The sequence below is a fragment of the Furipterus horrens genome, unplaced genomic scaffold, assembly GCF_987537825.1.
Source record: "Furipterus horrens unplaced genomic scaffold, mFurHor1.1.pri manual_scaffold_1, whole genome shotgun sequence".
In the NCBI taxonomy this organism is placed as follows: Eukaryota; Metazoa; Chordata; class Mammalia; order Chiroptera; family Furipteridae; genus Furipterus; species Furipterus horrens.
The window spans coordinates 207,064,476-207,082,106 of NW_028327171.1; the positions used below are offsets into that span (position 1 = coordinate 207,064,476).

General features: G+C 38.6%; 1 protein-coding gene across 1 annotated transcript in view; it reads right to left on the minus strand.

The window, feature by feature from the left end:
• The window catches only part of PAX3 (paired box 3), an 89,806-nt gene that overhangs the window by 4,039 nt on the left and 68,136 nt on the right, over window positions 1-17,631 (minus strand). The window contains exons 6-7 of the mRNA XM_090269060.1: window positions 15,570-15,735; window positions 14,498-14,712 (exon numbers count right to left, since the gene is read on the minus strand). Coding sequence (XP_090125186.1) covers window positions 14,498-14,712; window positions 15,570-15,735 — 381 coding nt within the window. The remainder of the gene's footprint in view (window positions 1-14,497; window positions 14,713-15,569; window positions 15,736-17,631) is intronic.

The window sequence follows — 17,631 nt, forward strand, 5'->3', positions numbered from 1 at the left end:
CAATTATAGCTGGAAAGTAAGAGCAGAGTTTTATTCAAAACACGCACACTTGCCCATGAGCTATATGTACATTCTTGTGATAAACTTTTTTTTAATCCTCTGCTATTCATTTCTTGTTTGCATAACTTTGAAGGCAGCAGTAACTTTTACCATGGGCAGAAGAAACCATGAAGATTCTAATAGAGAAGAAAAGAGTCCTTCCTACAAGCAAAATTCAGCTCACGATGTTCATGGAGCAACTTTTTTGCAGTTGCTGAATTACGAAAAAGATAGGACAGAATTTAAATTTAAGACCTTGCAATATATCTGTTTTGGTGGGTAAAGATATTGGGCAGAGCCAAAGGAAGACAGGTTCTCAAAGATCCCAGGGCTCAGTGTCTTTAAAGACACCGGGAGCATGACCCAATCAGAAAGGATGGCTGCTGGGTGAACAAAACAGAAGAGATGCTTATTGGGTCCTTCCTTGTCACACACAGGAAGCTAGTGAGGGCTCTTGCTTTATTTAGCAAGAGCTCCTCGCTCAGCAGCCCAATACTTGCAGGGGCTACTGTGAAGAACTCAAGAGGACCAGAGACCAATTATCTTTGGTCCCTTTGACTTCTCTGGTAGAGCCCGAAGACATTCTCCTACAAACTCATATTTCCACTGTGATTGTCCCTTATTGTACTTGTGATTTGTTTCTCAAGAATTGTCTGAGGATGAGGAAAGGCATACTAATATTTTCCTATATTTGGTTTGAAATTGCAACTAATAAATAATTATAACGAATGTAATTTATTTCAGTGTTGCACATTGACAAGACTTGAGAAATGTACATTTTTAATAACTTGTAATTTAAAAATTAAAAATGAAATCTCTGTTGGAAAAAAATAGTGAATATACAAATACAAAATAAACTACTTTCCCCTAACATAGTTTAAAACCTCAAATCTCTATGGAAGGATCCCATTACACTTTTATGTACATTTGTTTAAAAGCTATTCTGTATTTCAAGGAAAGCTATGAAAATTTCTTTTTGCTGCCCAAAGAAATTGGTAAACGAACTTCTTGGAACTCCCCCAATATGGTTATGGAATGTCTTCCAGTCATTTTCTCTTTTAAAGTACTGTTGGGATTTCTTTTATATATGATTTTCCTACAGCAATTGTAACTCAAAACATAAAATAAAATCTTAATTTGTTGCAAAATGTTTTTTTTTCCTCTCATAAACCAAGTTATTTCTACTAGAGGGATGGCCATTTTGTCTGATTTTTAAAATTAATTTGAGGTGGGAGGAACACAATTCCCTGGTTTTCACAAACTGTTTCAAAGGAAAAGAAATGAACTTAATTCTATCTATGGAACACTGGTCGCATTATTAACTGTCGTATGAATCTAGGAGATACAGGAACCAGGACAATTGTTGTCCTTTAATGAAAATCTAAGTTCTGTCCTTCGGGAAAGGAAAATGGAGAACTTAGTTTCTACTCTTAGCTGAGTATAACTTGGGGGAGGCATCTGTAAAAACATCTACTTGGTATATTTCTAAATTGTTACCTCCAAAAGCACTTCCCAGACACCATTTCTAAGGTGTCTTATGGATAACCTTTACCAACAAATTCAAAGCCTTAGAATCGTAAACTGACACTTCTTCAGCCAGTTTCTTAGTCGTTCTCATTATTAGAGACATTTTCTAAAGACCTCTTTAAACTCATTCTCAAATTCCAGATTTCCAAATCGGCTGTTTACATCTTGATGGGAAGATTATACGGTTCAGAAAAGCTAACTCTCTACAATGACTTCATGCCATATTTCTCTTGAATTCATTTTCCTATTGTTACGATTAAATATAAAAGATAAAAAACTACGGACCAAATTGAGATTCACATTTTAACAACGTGTCTGAAAAATACTTATCTTGGCACAAGCCTTATGGTTCTGCCTTCGGTTGAAACTGCTCAGAACGTATCAGACATATAAAATGATTTAGAAAATTATGGTGTGCCTCCGGACACTCCTTTTTCTGTTAGTAGAAATCCTAGTGCATGTCCTTTTGCTGTTGTTGTTATTGTTCTTACGTCACCAGATGTTCTTCTGATTTAACATTTAACGGCATATATTTAGTTGCTTTTTAGAACCCCATTGTCAATTACAGCCTGGTATTATAAAAAGGGTTTGTTTTAAAAACTCCAAAGTTTACTGATTACTGACTATACTTGTCTATATATATATATATATATATATATATATATATATATATATATATATATCTTTTTAATTTGGATATAATTTATTTCTAGGCCCAAACAAAATTCAAAGATCTATCCAAATGACGTTTGCAATACGGGTTCTACTGAAGTCACCTAATGGTTAAATTTCAGTGGCTGCATCTTTGAGGCTGAAAAGCCTGCATTTGAACAGCAGAGAAGTCCAGGAAAATGTTGTCTTCAGATTCAAATGCCTTAGGAATTATCCTGCAGTTGATTAGCATCTAAATAATTAGATTTTTGGTCCTGTCTGCTTGAAAGCTATGAGGGAAGTTGCCTGAAGGCAGAAGTTTCTCTGAAGGTAAGTAGGGTGACCTCCTCACCCAGACCAGAGTTATGGAAAGGGCATGGCTGACCTTTACCGAACCAGATAGAAACCCAGTGCCTGTAAAATGTCCAGCTAAATACACCTTTGTTTTTATTTTAATTGTTAGCTCACATTTTACAAGAAGCTATGTTTAATGTGTGATGAAGGAGTGTGAGTACTACACAGGTGTGGTTCAGGTGTTGCATGTATTTTCAAGTTTTATTTGTGAAGAATATAGTAAGTACGGTCTCAATTAAACTCTATGTGACACATATGCTTTAATCTCCAGTTCAGTGACCAATTACAGAATCAGTTCTATTTTATCAATGCTTTAGAATAGCTATTTCTCAATGGAGCTAAGCTGTTAAACTGGTCACAACATTCTTTTAGGGGCTGATGCCTAAAATATAAATCTAGGCAAAGAGCATAGGAAAGCCTTGCAAAATGCATATATATGTATATATGCACACAGATATATATATACATAATATGTATAGTTTACTTCTAGCTAATAATGAACAATCAAATTATGTTCAACTATTATCAATAAAATAACATTTACTTAAAAAAGATTATTCCACCCAAATGACAATTCCACTTAATACATTTGGAATTTGACTATGTTACACCCACCATGGGCCATAATAAAATTCTCATATGTTTTAATTCATTTACGCATGCCTGCATTTAATATGCCTTCTGACCATGTCTACAATTAATATGATTTATGAGAAAAGAACATGTGTGATATTGAGAGGTACTACATACATGGACTTTTTCTATGAATGAAAAATATAACAAAACGGCTCAAGGAGAATTGCTGGCTGTTAGCATATTGAGATGGACTGTCAGAGTCCTGAGTAAACTTGGGGGAGTTAATGATATCCTCTTATCTGACCCTGACACATTTGCAGCATGTAATTTACAGAAGCTCTGTCCAGGGAATCTTGACAAATGCTCCTAACGATGTCAGGGCACTGTTCCATTCTAATGCAAAACAGATGTGGGTCAGATGCCCTCATTCATCACTGAACATGGAGAGGCTCAAACTCTTTCTGAGCGGAATGACATTACCTGCTGTTAACTCTTCTCAGTTCAGGAAATTTCTCACAACCACAGTAGCCCTCCAAAAGGGTAAGCATTTAAACCTATCATCGTTTCAAAAACTTGTCTGAAAACATGACTGTGGAAAATCAAACAATATCTTGGTTTAACTTCATGACAACTTCAGGACACGTTTGCTAAATATTAATTAACCTTTTGGGACCTAAAATTCCAGATATAGAAAAGAAAAAGCTCTGCGCTTGGGCATCCCGCAATACGTCAATGAGATGGCATATAAAACTGTTATCTCTAATTGCCCACAAACTAAACCTGCATTCAAGGAAATGCAGGCTCATTCCCCCTAATAACTGTTCATAAATCTAAACTTCACAGAACCTTAACTGCCCAGCTCTGTCTGAGTTTCATCAGAAGAAAACCTTATCATGAACTAGAACTGCACACTGCCTTTTAGAAAAAAGAGACTCAATCCCGCCTCTCCTAACCAGAGAGATATTAGGCTCCACTGTATTCCCATCTTACTAAAATCTCACTTCCACCGAAACTCCTAAGAACAGAGAGGACAGGCATTCCAGCTGACAAAGGGAGGAAAACAGTTGACCAACTCAACAAGAAACTTTCTTCTTTCTTCTCAATCATGCATGAAGAAGGCAAACATGTTTGTGGCTGTCCAAAGTTAATATAAGATTCCACTTACTAAATGCCCAAAGATTACAGAAGAGAAGCATCCCTTTCCTGCTCCTCACGTGAAGGAAGACATGTCCTTATGATAGAGAAAAGAGCCAGGGGAACAGGCCAAGTGATACTGATTTAATGAATAGATATCAGTAATAAACATATCCTTTAGGAAATGTTTTCTGGTCAGTTTCATAGACTTTGTGGTGAGGAAGAACAAGCATTCATTTCAGATGCATGGAAATGTGCGGCAACTTGACCTATTTGGGTCAGCATCTGAGCATAGTCTTCCAAGAACCAGAAGCTATGACTCCAACTAGACTAAAATCCTATCTACCTTAATTCCCTTCCTTACTCGATTCTAGGGGCACTGGACCAATAAAGCTGTTGTATTGCTTTTCCACTTGAAAATGTGCTTGTGTCCCTGATCATAAATTGGGAGGTAGCCATGCCTCCTATTGCACAGGCAACCTTGTATAGGCTGGCAACAGACAGGGAAGCCATTTACATAGGTCTCCGGTCTACAGAAATTACCTGCTCCTACAGATCAGACCAAATAGAGTCTTTGTGACTTAGTGATTAAGAGGATACATACTTCCTAATCAATTAACTCAAAATTACTTAGACTGCCCCTTACTTTCTAAAACCTTTCAATTGTACCTGTTGTTTTAGCTACTTTTATCCTTTACTGGTGAGAAAATCAGCAGATTCTCCTGCCTTTGAGGTAAGTATCATGCTTCCAATTTATCCAGGATCTAAAATCATAGAAGGTAGACTATATATATTTTTAAATGAATTCATGTGATATGATAGTTCAGTAAATCGAAACAAGAAAAAAGAAGACGATAGGATAATCCTGTCTCCTCCCCGAGCTTAGCCACAAGGGATGAATGATTGTCAGCTCTTGTTTTCATTGTAGTCAATCCTCAAGTTATTGTGATCCTAATTACTCAAACAATCATTTTTTTTTACATTGCTTTTCTGGGGACTATCAGATCTCAGATATATTATAATTACTGCATTCTGAATGGCTACCAATACGAGTCCTTAGTTGTTTAGAATGTGTAAGTGTAATAGTCCCTGAAATACTTCAGTCAACCAAGAAACTGCCTGTCTTTGTTATTACTCAGCTTCCACACTTGCTCTTCGTCAGGGACAAACAAAAGTATATGTTTTTTTGTCAGAAGTTCACATGATATTTTTAAGTAAACAAAAGTGAAATAGAATTATTTTTAAAAAAGCATTTAAACTTCCTAGGTACTATGTTTCTCAGCATTATCTCTCTAAGACCATCCTTTTCAAGTATCTTCCAAGTTTAACAAGAAGATGAAACAGAGCTGAGATAGTTTAAGCAGCTTGTATGGAGACACACAGCTCGTGAGGGGCTAAGTATTGGAATCTAGTGCCTTTGACCTTGGGCTCCTTGTTTAGATGGATGAGTTACACCCACACTGCAATCAATTCACTAAACAGTATTTCTCTTTCTTTCCTTTACTCCCTCATCTGCCTTATCTAAGTAAACCTTATTAAGCAGTGTATAGCTTGTGCTTTAAAATTACTCTTTCCTGCTAAGTAGCTACACAGAAGGGTGGCAAGGCATTGACGCAGATGACAGCGTCAGGTGTTTAATAGAAAGAAATATATTCACTTGTAAAAAAAAAAAAAAAAGGGAACCTTTTTAGAAATGAACAATTCATGAGCTGGGTCTTCACCTGTGCTTTCTTCCTTTCAGCATCTCCTAGGAACTGTTCCTCAAAACTTGGTAGTTTGACACTCAACAAAAGCGCTCCTTAGTTAAATAGGAAACACTGAGTTATACAAACACGTTTCCCTATTGTAGGCCTTGTCAGAGACTTCAGGAGGCTAAAGGATACAGAGACTCTGAAAGACAGAGGGATATATAATTTTGTAACATCTACCAAATTGTTGATCCAACATTTATTTTCCCTCAAACTGCCATTCCAAGAAGCCCCACTTTGCAGAACAAGCCTTTATTATGAGACACTGTTTTGTATCTGAGTGTTCAAAGATGATTATGACTTAGGACCATTTCTCTAGAAGAGCAATTTCTAACAGGTGTGTCACAAGAATTTTTAAAACATGCAATACCTGACTATTTAGTCAGGGGCATTTATCTCTTTCCCCTTAAATTGTGAATTTTTTTTTCAAGAAAATGGTAACAGCCAACTCAACAATAGTCATCTGGTGTGAATGAATCAAAATTATATTTATTTTTTGTCAGGTCAGCAAAAACTATATATATATTTTGGGGGGGGGGTATGTAACAGAATTTTAGTAATTAGTTTACTTGTGCCACCAGCTGAAAAAGATTGAAAATCACTGCTCTAGTAGCCCAGAGTCAAAAAAGGAAATTGTTACTTTATAATACAGCACGATATGTGTTTTAACGATGTATAAACACAGTAAGGTGACATTGACAGAGGCTAAAACAGGAAATTCTGTCCGTAAGAGTTGTGGAAGAGTTGACATTGAACTAGAAATGTTTCCATGGTGTCATATAAGAGGATCAACTCCATAAAAGGCTTTTAAATCTCAGAACAGATGCAGAAGTTCAATTCAGTTTTTTAATATAAGCTGCACAAAATGAGATGGTATTGTGTGAGGGAAAGAAGATAATGATTTCTTTAAATAATGCCTCTCTCCTTCATTAGTTCAGTGTGTGAGGACTGGGTGCACCATCATCTCACAGGTAAGAAATGTCTCCTTTCAGGTAGAAATGCTACCCTGTGATTCTACAAAGTGCACAGTCTCCGGGGTCTCCCAATTTGCCATGTTTCCCATAGATCAGCAGGGACAATGCAATCACTAATCTCTGAAATTTTAGTTTACTGAACTCTAGTGAAATGTCAGGAGTAATTTTTAAATATTATACTGTACATTGAAAAATATACACCTTTGATAGAACCCAGACTGTTTTGCAGAGACAGATTCTTTAGGGGGGAAAAAAACAAAAAAAAAAAACAGTACACAACTAATGACTGAATCCAGCCTTCTATGTCTGCAGTACAAAGCACACATTCAGCCCCTAATTGAATAAATATGCAAGTATTCAGATTTCTGAAGATATTGCCATTTTGCAAATGCAGTAATAAATTAAAAGCTTTACATTGCATTCCAACCCCATATAAAGGGTTGATTCAGACCACTGGCCTCATACTAGAACCCAACACAGCTTTATCGTGTATTATCGAGTACAAAGAAAAACTTTTATTTTAGTAGCTTAGTTATAGACCAAGCAATCATACTCAATTTTTTTTCTCCTCAATGGCTAAGAAAACTCAAATGGGCCTAAAAACGATGGGGTTGTTGAATCCGATTTGTCTAATTGTACAGGAGAAAATAGCTGATGGAGTTTCTCTTTAAATCAATTCGGCAGACACTCAAAAATTTTAATTCAGCAAGAAAGGTTTCCTCATGGCTTATTTCAGTGACATGATGTAAGATTCTATCACCGGCTGCTGCTCCCTCCTTTTCTCTAAAAGGGAGATTTTGGCCAAATAGTTGTTTCTCTCGCAGTTCTCCAAATCTGTAGCTAACTCAAGAGACTGTGGCTAGAGCTGACATAAATCAGGGCTCTCCTCATATTCTTTAGGGGTAGTGACCACAGCCTTCAGGGAAAAAGCAATGGCACCAAGTCAATGACAGTCTGCATCAATTCAACAAATGGATTAGCAGCAAGGTTTTCACCACCAAGAGAACATCTCGAAAACTTAACAAGGCAGAAGAAAAACACGCAACTGGCCAATGACTAGTCCAGTATAACTGAGATGGGCTCATTTACGGTCATAAACTTGAGGCTTCGTAACCATGACAGGCTTCTGCAGCCCTGGTTTGAGCTCATGAACTGCTTTAGAAATGAAACAAAGAGACTCAAGCTGCCCCTGTAGTCCAGAATGTTCCTCTGTCCAAGCTCTGCCGGACACCCCACCAATCTCTTTAATCAAAATCATTCCTTTTTCTCCCACGGATGAATTTCTGGAACGTGTGACAGAAAGGAAGTGGCTCTTCTGGGCAATGGTTGGTGGTAGGCCACCTGCTTGTCATTTTCTGCATTATGATAAAAGTAGGCCAAGGGCACAGAACCTGCAGCCTATGTGTGAAATGGACAAAATAACGGGCCTGGCATCAGGTAGCTTCTGGACACGTGTCCAAAAAATGTCCAGGACCAGGCACTACCACCAGGGAAAATCTTACTGCTTTTATATGTTTCAGCAGCATAAAAGAAGGTCAAGGAATGATCACACTACAGTGAAAAAGATTGTCTCCTGATATAAAACCAAAAAGTACCCATCACAAGTATTCTTAATGACTGTACTCCATCCACATGACAAGCTGATGCGTAGCAAGCCCTTACTCCTTCCATGGACAAAGAACCACCATCCTGCCGGGCAGCTAAGGAATTTGAGATAATTATGAATGTTGTGATCCAAAAAATGACAAACAAAATCAAAAGCAGTCTTAAGTTTTGTGTACACATATTAACACTTTTATGCTTCTCCCTAATAAGTTTCAGAATTAACAAATGTTTGTCAAAAGAAACTGTGCTGAGCAATTTAAATCTAATTTCAAATGGAACCACAACAGTCTAATACATATATGCATGAAATGGAGGAGCTGCTTAATAAGCGTAGCTCACACCAAATATGCAATTTACATACATTACACACTAATAATCTCGATTTTAATATTATTCTTTAAAAGCAACTGGAGGGATGCTTGAGTTAAAGGTTTTCTTTTGTGAAATGTGAATAAGAACAAAAGATGAACCCTGGCATCTTCTGCCATTAACCCCAATCTCGTTAACATAAAGATCCCTCTGCTCTTTCTTGAGTTCATTCCTGAGACTGTGCTTCACGCCCACAGGCTGTGATGATTCAACCAGACTTAACAGATGAATGGTCGATAAACTTGATGAGATCTGCAGACCTACTCTTTGTTCTAAAGTTGCTGAGTGGTGAACAAACATTCAAGCATTTTCAAGCCTGGTACACAAATCTTTACGAGATTTTTTTCTTTCCTCAGTAGATTATCCATGAAATAGGACAGGTGTACTGGTTATTCAATTACATCTTACCCAAGACCTGGACTAACTTTGAAATGAGGCCTCGGAGCATAGCTCTTACCATGGGGATTTATTAATAACAGTTAAACATTCTCCAAAACAAAACTTTTTTTTGTAATTTAAGCCTATTTTCTTATTTTGTCATTTGTTTCACTCATAAACCAGAAACGAAAATCTGCCCATCTGCTCTAAACATAAAATGTGTTCATAATAATCCAGATTTATACCAAATGTATTTTTAAGTGTTGCTGAATTAAGAGAATACTCAAAATGTATGGCCTCTGAGGTTGCAAAGAGGACTTCCTCTTTTTAAGGGGGGAAATGCTTAAAATGAACGTAAGAAAGGCTCAGAAAGCTTCTTGGATATCAAATAGCTCCGTAAGAAAAAAAAAAAAGTCAATGATATGAGTAAATGAATCAAAACCATATGGATCAAATTTTCCCTAAAATACACAGTTTGAAAAATTAAGGAGGAAAAGTGCTTGGCAAAATGTGTTTTACGTTTTACCAAACCCAAAACATTTGAAGAATCATTTGCGATGGTTGATGAAACCTAAATGCAGCCAAGTTGGCCCATTTTTGCATACTACTTCTAAAACAAAAGCTTCCTAGAAATCATGTAACCCACTGATACCGTATGTCACTCGAAAAATTATTAGAGGCTGTCACCAAAAACTGTGGAGTTTGTGGAAGAAGGGAGGGGGGAGGGCGTGAAATGGTAAAAGGTCGTTAACGTCACAGGCCTTGTTTTTCTGGTTTGGCTGTGTGTGTTTTGGAGGTGGGGGAGCAGTGAGGGTAGTGTTTCTTGCAAAGTTAATTAAAAGAACATGTTAATTAGTCTCATGCCTTGAGCATGTGGTAGTATTTCCTTGGCACTCCCTACTCCAAGTCAACGTTCCCTTTTCTGTCCTGCACGTGCAGGAAGGTGCTGGTAACATGCATGGTCTCCGTTTCCCTGTGTTCTTGCTCTATCGTCTCATACCAAGAGAACACAGCCTTTTAGAAGGAGGCAGCTACTGCCGGGGGAATCCCTCTCTAGAGTGAGTTGAATGATCTTCTTCTCGGAGGGTGTTTTGTCATTCATTACAGAAGCCCTCTCTCCTAAAAGGGTTATGTAGTTCAGATGAAATGCAATTCAGAGACAGCAGAAAAATTTGAGGTCAGTAGCCTACCCCGTCCCTCACCTGTCACTGAGAATCTCGCCTCAAGTTGCCTGACAGATCCAGTCTTTGAGGGAATGGGAAGCCAAACGCTCTACTGAAGCCTTTCAGCCTTGCCTATGGGAAAATCAAGTGGAACATCCATGCCGGAGCCCATGGAGAACTTTCTAGGGCCCTGTGCTTGCTCAGCAAGTAAAGTGTGTAATTTCTGTTTGTAGAAGAATTAGTAACAACCGCAAGAGAGATGGGTAAGGCTCTTAACTCTGGCGATTACTCCCCCGTCACTTCTATAATCGTGTGCGCTGGCCTCCGTTTCCCCATAAGTTAGGTGGGGCTGTCCCCTAGATACAGTCACTGTTTCCCTCAGAACAAGATAAACTTGCCCACAATGAAGCAGCGCACACACCCTTTTGGAATTTGAGGGAAGATGTGAACAAAGTTTCTAAAAATTGTGTCAGTATTCTGAGAGTTATAATGTCATACATACGGGTCAGTCCATTGCTGCTCCCATGTCAGGAGCTGGACAGGTGTGACCTTCCCAAGTCCCTGCCTCACAAACCCGTTCCTCCCGAAACTGAGACCTTCCCTGAGACGAGGACTGAGGGCACCTACCAAACACCAGTTGGCTGATGACTTTGATTCCAAGCTTTAAAAGGATCTTTGATGGAGGGGCGCAGAGGGGTTAGAAACCCCCAAAGAAAAGCAACTACAGTCCACACATACAGAAACAATATGCCCATTGTGGTGGTGCCTATTAATTAATACCTTCACGAGCAACTTAGAGAGCCCATTGTATAAAAGTTTACACACATTCCATTTCATGATTTTCCAGTTGGGATGGCAAATAATACATCAATTTCAATGACGCTAGGGAAAGAGTCAAATAAAATGCACAAATATTTCTAACATATCTAACAGCCTTTACTGAAGAGAGCTATAATGCATTGATCATAATGGCTCAAACGACTTTAACTATGGTTCAATTATAATTAATAGGTGAGGAAAGGTCTATGATAAAATGTAAAGATAGAGAAAAGACATGCAATGATATGTACACTGCTACCTCAGGTATATTTTTTTAAAAGGTGTAAGACCTGAGAAAGCAACAGGCAAATATATTAACAGTGGGTTGCCCAGGGTAATTTTTTTTTCTATTCTAAAGGCACTTTTTAAAAAATGTCCCTTTTCTACACTAAGCATTAGGATTATTAGTAGAAGTTAGAAGAGTAATAGAAAAAGTGTGTGAAGCAAAAAAAATATAAAGAGTGTATTGGCACAAAGAGGGCTATTTAATCTGAACTGCCCAAAAGTTTAGAAAACTAGTTTCTACTAAATTAATTGAAAATATGACTGAAGCCCGGAAGCCCAGAAGCCCAGGTTCCGGTCCCACCTGTCTCGCTGTCAGCCCTGTGGCTACAGGCCACAAGCTCTCTGAGCCTCCGTCAACATGCCTGCATTGTAGGCGTCAGACGGCGGCAGAGGAAGTGAAAGAGTGAACGGAAAAGAAGAAATGGTAATCAGAGGACTACTTTCATTTTAACATTATACAGTCTAACATATCAGTACGCTCTTGTATAAAATAAGCAATAAGACAACCAGGTCACCACCACCCCTCCTCTACCTTAGTTTACAAGTAAACCATGCTGCTTGATGTGGGCATTGTTTCTTCAAATTTTCTTCATAATATTTTAATAAAGCCAGACAATCGAAGGTAGCTCCCCTCTCCCCCCCACTTTGCTCCAATAGAGGCATTCCTACGGAGTGATAAATCCCAAAAGCTATAGAAATCTGAGTTCTAATTCCCAAGCCTTCTACTCCTTCATTTTATAAAGATGCTTGAGGAGATATTGGTTCACTCACTGTCCTTCACTCTTCAATTCTGTGTGAGGAAATAAGAAGCTTCATATTATCTGTCTCTTTGCTAACTCTTTGGGGAAGCTACCAGAACTGAGAGCACATGGATTCCTAATGTCGGTCTGAGGCAGAAATGTATGGTAGAAATGCAAAATATCCTGCATTTTGCAGTGCTTTAAGGAAAGAATTAACATAATATGTAAAGAAATACAGAAGTTGCCTGCGGAATTTTCCATTGCTTGATATTGGAGTGATTCCCACCCTACCACCAACTCTGGAATCATAGCCAAGCTTCTTGAAAATCAAGGATTAACAGATTCAAGACCAAATGCTAATAATTCCACTTCTGTAATGCTTGTATAACATAATAAAATACTTATTAGAACATGCAAGGTGATACACTTATAAAAATCTAGCTATTTCACTTATAGAATCCAGGTTTGTGTCGTTATACTTACTATGACTGAACACTAAGAAAAACTGAGAGATCCTCAGGACTCGCCTTACAGAAGTGGTTAGGCTTGAAGTTTACTTTTATTAAAACTTGCAACCAAATCATGTTTATAAAAAGCTTTTTCATGGCCCAAAACCACTTATGTGAAAAACTGCAGAAATAACTACTTCTGATGTTACTTCTAAACTGTGGAAGATGCTTATATGCTATAAATCTGGGCATTTTAAAGATGCATCTATTAATATCAGTTCATAATTTTCATGCAAAATCACATTCATAAATGCCAGCACTTGGAAATTAAATGTACTAAAGTCCTGTAGGAAGCACGTTCATTGTTTTCATGTTATTTTCGGCTGAGGTTTAAAGCCACCTCTCCATTTTCTTTATCCCAGAGTGTGCTATAGGAATCTATGAAACTTAATTACATTGACTGTTACAAAAAAAAAAAAAAAAAAGGATTTATGAACTTTTGCCTTTAGGCAGAAATGTTTATTTCATTGCCTTTACTACACATTCTTTTCAACTCCGACAGCTTTGAACTTTTTAGCTGCTCAGAGTTATCGCTGTTGTGCAGAGCCCAGGAACTCCACTCCCAAGATGCAAGCCACGAGTTGAAGAAAACGAAGAAGGCAAAGATATATGAGTCGTTATTTTGGCCACCCTTTGTGCCATTAAAATCTCATTTTCTGCCTATTAGAATGCCCTCTTGGTGCTTAGGCAGCGGTGATAGTCAGTGATTAGTGTGTAATTGACTATAATTGTCTTTTCACTTTTCATTTGTGTCATTCGGAGCTTCTCTCTGTTTTTCTAACCACCAAGAGGGAAATGGGGGTTAAGAAAAGATAAAGCTGTTAAAACTCTCACTCTCAGCCCCAAAGAGATCCTTGATTGCAATTATAGATTGCCACCCCTTTGTGACATTTCTCCAAATTTAGCAGGCAGCTCTCCTCGCCACCTGGACCAAGAGCGCTCTAATAAAATCAAGTGATCTGTATTTAAACAACTGCTAATAATGTCAACCTCAGACAGATGCCACATGGAGGAAATTTAACCAACCCTCTGACATGCAATTATCAAGGCAATTTATTAATACGATCTCTCAAGAAAAGCTCATAGTCCGATGCAAATTAGAAAAACAATTACAGCATTCAAATTTCTCTATATTCCCAAAGAGCAGCAATTCTCCTAATTCGTGCATTTATGACTCATTTATCCCAGAGTTCTGCAGTCATCAGCTCTCTCCCTACACAACTTGTTTGCTTCCTCTCAATTGTTTTATAAAACCTGATGTTTTGTTAGTTGCTTTTGCTCACAACCCACTCAGCTGACCAAATACCATTTTTTAAATGCGTATGAGTTTCTTACCCAAAGACCAGAACTAGGAGTAGAGATGGCAAACACCTTGACAATGACATAGAAACATAAAATCTTCCTGATTCCATTATAAATCACTTGAATTTTAAGTCTGAGCTACAACTCTTGATATAGCCCATAGGAAGACTGGAGAGAAAGGAAACTAGGAAACCGAAATCATGTGGCTTGGATAAAGAATACATTATGGTTTAAATTTGGCAATTCATTATACCGCTGCCTCAGGGAATGGACTACTTGGTTCTGGTATACAGCAAATCGTCTGTCTGGAAACACGGGACTGACCTGAGGTGAAAGGCCATTGCCAATGGCGGGGTTCATGGGGTTGGAGGGCCCGGACGGAGGCACAAAGCTGTCTGTGTAGCTGGAAAATCCATGCCTGGTGCTGGGGAGACAGTAGGCAGAGCTGCTGTCTGGGTTGGAAGGAAGCGTGCTTTGGTGTACCGTGCTCGGGGGGAGCGGCTGAGGCCTGTGAACGGTGCCGCTGGGGTCTGAGACGGCTGCAATGAAGAACAGGGTCGGCCATCAGGCTCTTCTGTTGGCACAGAAAGTTCCGCGCTAAAGTGCACTCACCACGCCATCAGAGCTGTCTACTGGTCACACCAAACAGTCCCTTTTCAACTGCATTTCTTGGCATGCGAATACCTCCGCGCACATGCGTGCAAGTACATGACTTATTTATAGACTTTCATGGCAAACTCAACCAGAAGAGGAATTCAGAAATCACATTAACAATGCTAACAAACCTATTTGGGTAGCGAATGTTATTAATCAACATAAGAGTTAACGAATGTAAGAGCTGCAAGTCTCAAATTTCTTCAGCAAATATACTTTCAAAGCATCTAAGTATTAGTACAATAGTATAGTCCTGCACGCCTGCAGTGCTATCTTTCATAATCCAGAATAATTTTGTCTTATTTAACCCACTCACCTCTGTGTGCCAACAAACAGTAACTTTATCAAAGCTTACCTTCCCTCAATTACTCCTGCTCTTAGTACCTATCATAGAACTTCAGTTACTCGCACATTGGAGTACAAATGTAGAGGTAAATTTTTTAACAAAAGAAAAGCAAATTGCATACCCTTTTTTAGAAAGGTTGCTGTTGATTTCATTGTTTTTGTTTTGTTTTCAAATACTGAAATAGGATTATGTTACAACACTATTTATCTAGAGAGATTCAGATTTGTCCCAGAACAAACTATGTTTCTGAAATATGACTGGTACATTCAGGACAACCTGATGTAATGTCATTAACATACTAATAGCAACAATGTCATGATCTTCTTTAAAATCAGCAACAGGGAACTGCTCTCAGGGGTTACATTTCATCTTAGCCTTGACTCCTGTCCTCCATACCTTGTGGAATAGCGGTGGGCTGGTACGAGGTCTCCGACAGCTGGTATGTTGGCAAGGTGGGCATGGCGGTGGGAGGGAATCCCCCGGGAATGAGATGGTTGAAAGCCATCAGTTGATTGGCCCCAGCTTGCTTCCTCCATCTTGCACGGCGGTTGCTAAACCAGACCTATGGATTTAATTTCAAATTTGAGGATTTCACTGATGAACTAATAGTACATTCTTAATGAATTTTTCATGCTAAAACAGATTAAAGGCCCCTTACTGACAAGGCAAATAGAAGTAAGAGCTCTCGACCCTCTGGGTTGTATTGTCAGGGAAGAAAGGAGAGTTCAATATCAGGGGTCACAAAGGGGCTTGAAGGGCCTTCTGTGGATTCACAGAGCCTCTACAAGTCCAGTGATGACCATGGGCAGGGACGGCTGAGCAGGAGTGGGGACAACAGAAACTCCCCACTGCCCTCACCACCACCTCCCACCTCCATGTATTCTAGGGAGGATCCATGAGCTTCTGACCCACACAACATATGTCCTAATTTGTACTTGCCAATTACACTGACCCTTGTGTTTTGTATTCTCATCAGTCTGCCTCGTTACTTCTGTGGTCATTATGGGCATAGCTTCCGGATAGTCATATAAATTGACCAAGAGGCTAAATGAAGCCACTGCACCATCCCTTTCAAAGTATAAGACACTGTACTGATCTTAGTGGGAATAAATGCCAAAGAGATAACTATTTCAAGAAATGAGAGTATGTTATCTAAGTAATTAATTTATTATTTTTTCCAACAACAGCTTTAAAGCACCTATAATACGCTGTGCCAGGCGCTATGCTAACCAGGTACATTCAGAAAAATTTGATGTAATATAATAAAATTCCTTCAAGGAATTGAACACCCAAGTACTTTGTATGAGTAACTAGAGGAAAATGGCAACAATAGGAGCAAGAAATGTAGCTGAACATCTAAAATATTGAGAAATTACAATATAAGGTATTTAAGGGGCCCCATGATCTTACCCCACTCTTACACCTGCACAGTTTCAATGCAGAACTTTGAATGATTATCCTAGAGTGTACATGCGATGCTGCCCCAGAAATGAGAGAGGATTTCTACCAATTAAAGGTCCGCTAATTCCTATATCAAAAGTTCACTGAAAATGTAATATGAAGAAAGCGTCTGTGTGTGGGGTCAGACAGATGAAGGGGAGAATGAGATTAGAGGAAAAGATAGGATCCACACACTCTACTGGCTTATTTATAGTCATGTCCTCATGAAATTCAGAGTCATCAAGGAAACCAAAAAAATTGCTCACTCGAGTTAGAAGTTCCATATTTGGAAATGCAGAGAATCAGGAAAAGTTTGGAGTGGAGACAGCGTTTCAACTCATTTTAAAGCTTGGGTATGGTTTCAACAGGCAGTGACTTCCAATGGAGGTGATAATACAGGAGACACTGTTCTAAGAAAAGAGAAGAACTGGCTTCCTTACATAACAAAGTTAACAATTATGCAACTTATTAGTAATTTTATAAGTTGTAAAATTGTAAAGAGTGGAGAGGGGAATTTCTCCTTTCTGGGGCAAGAACGCCCAATTTAACACCCACTTTGCCAAGGCATCTGCTTAAACTTTTGCTCATCCCCCAAGCTGTGAAAGAGTTTGGTCTTCAGTGCAAGATACGGTTAAGGAGAGCTGTTTCCTCAAAATGCTCACATTTAAAACTCCTTAAGTTTCCAACATCAACAAAAAACAAGAAGGTAAATCAATATTTTTCCATGTTGATACATGATTGAATTAGAGTTTTCCTTAATAAATTGCCACCTGGGATAATAGAACCGTGAGCAGCACTCAGTTTGAGTGAGCATCAAACTGTGTTTTCTCACTGCAGACCTAAGCATCTGTCCCTGGGACTCCCAGAGGCACCAGGGCAAGAACACTGCGTTCAGAGACGCGTTTGGAACAAGCTGTGTTAGTGTGAGGAGGCTGAAGGAGAGAAAGTAGGGGCCTACACATGCCTGAGTACATTGTACCATATCACAAACGGGGGTCTTATTTTATATCATGAAACT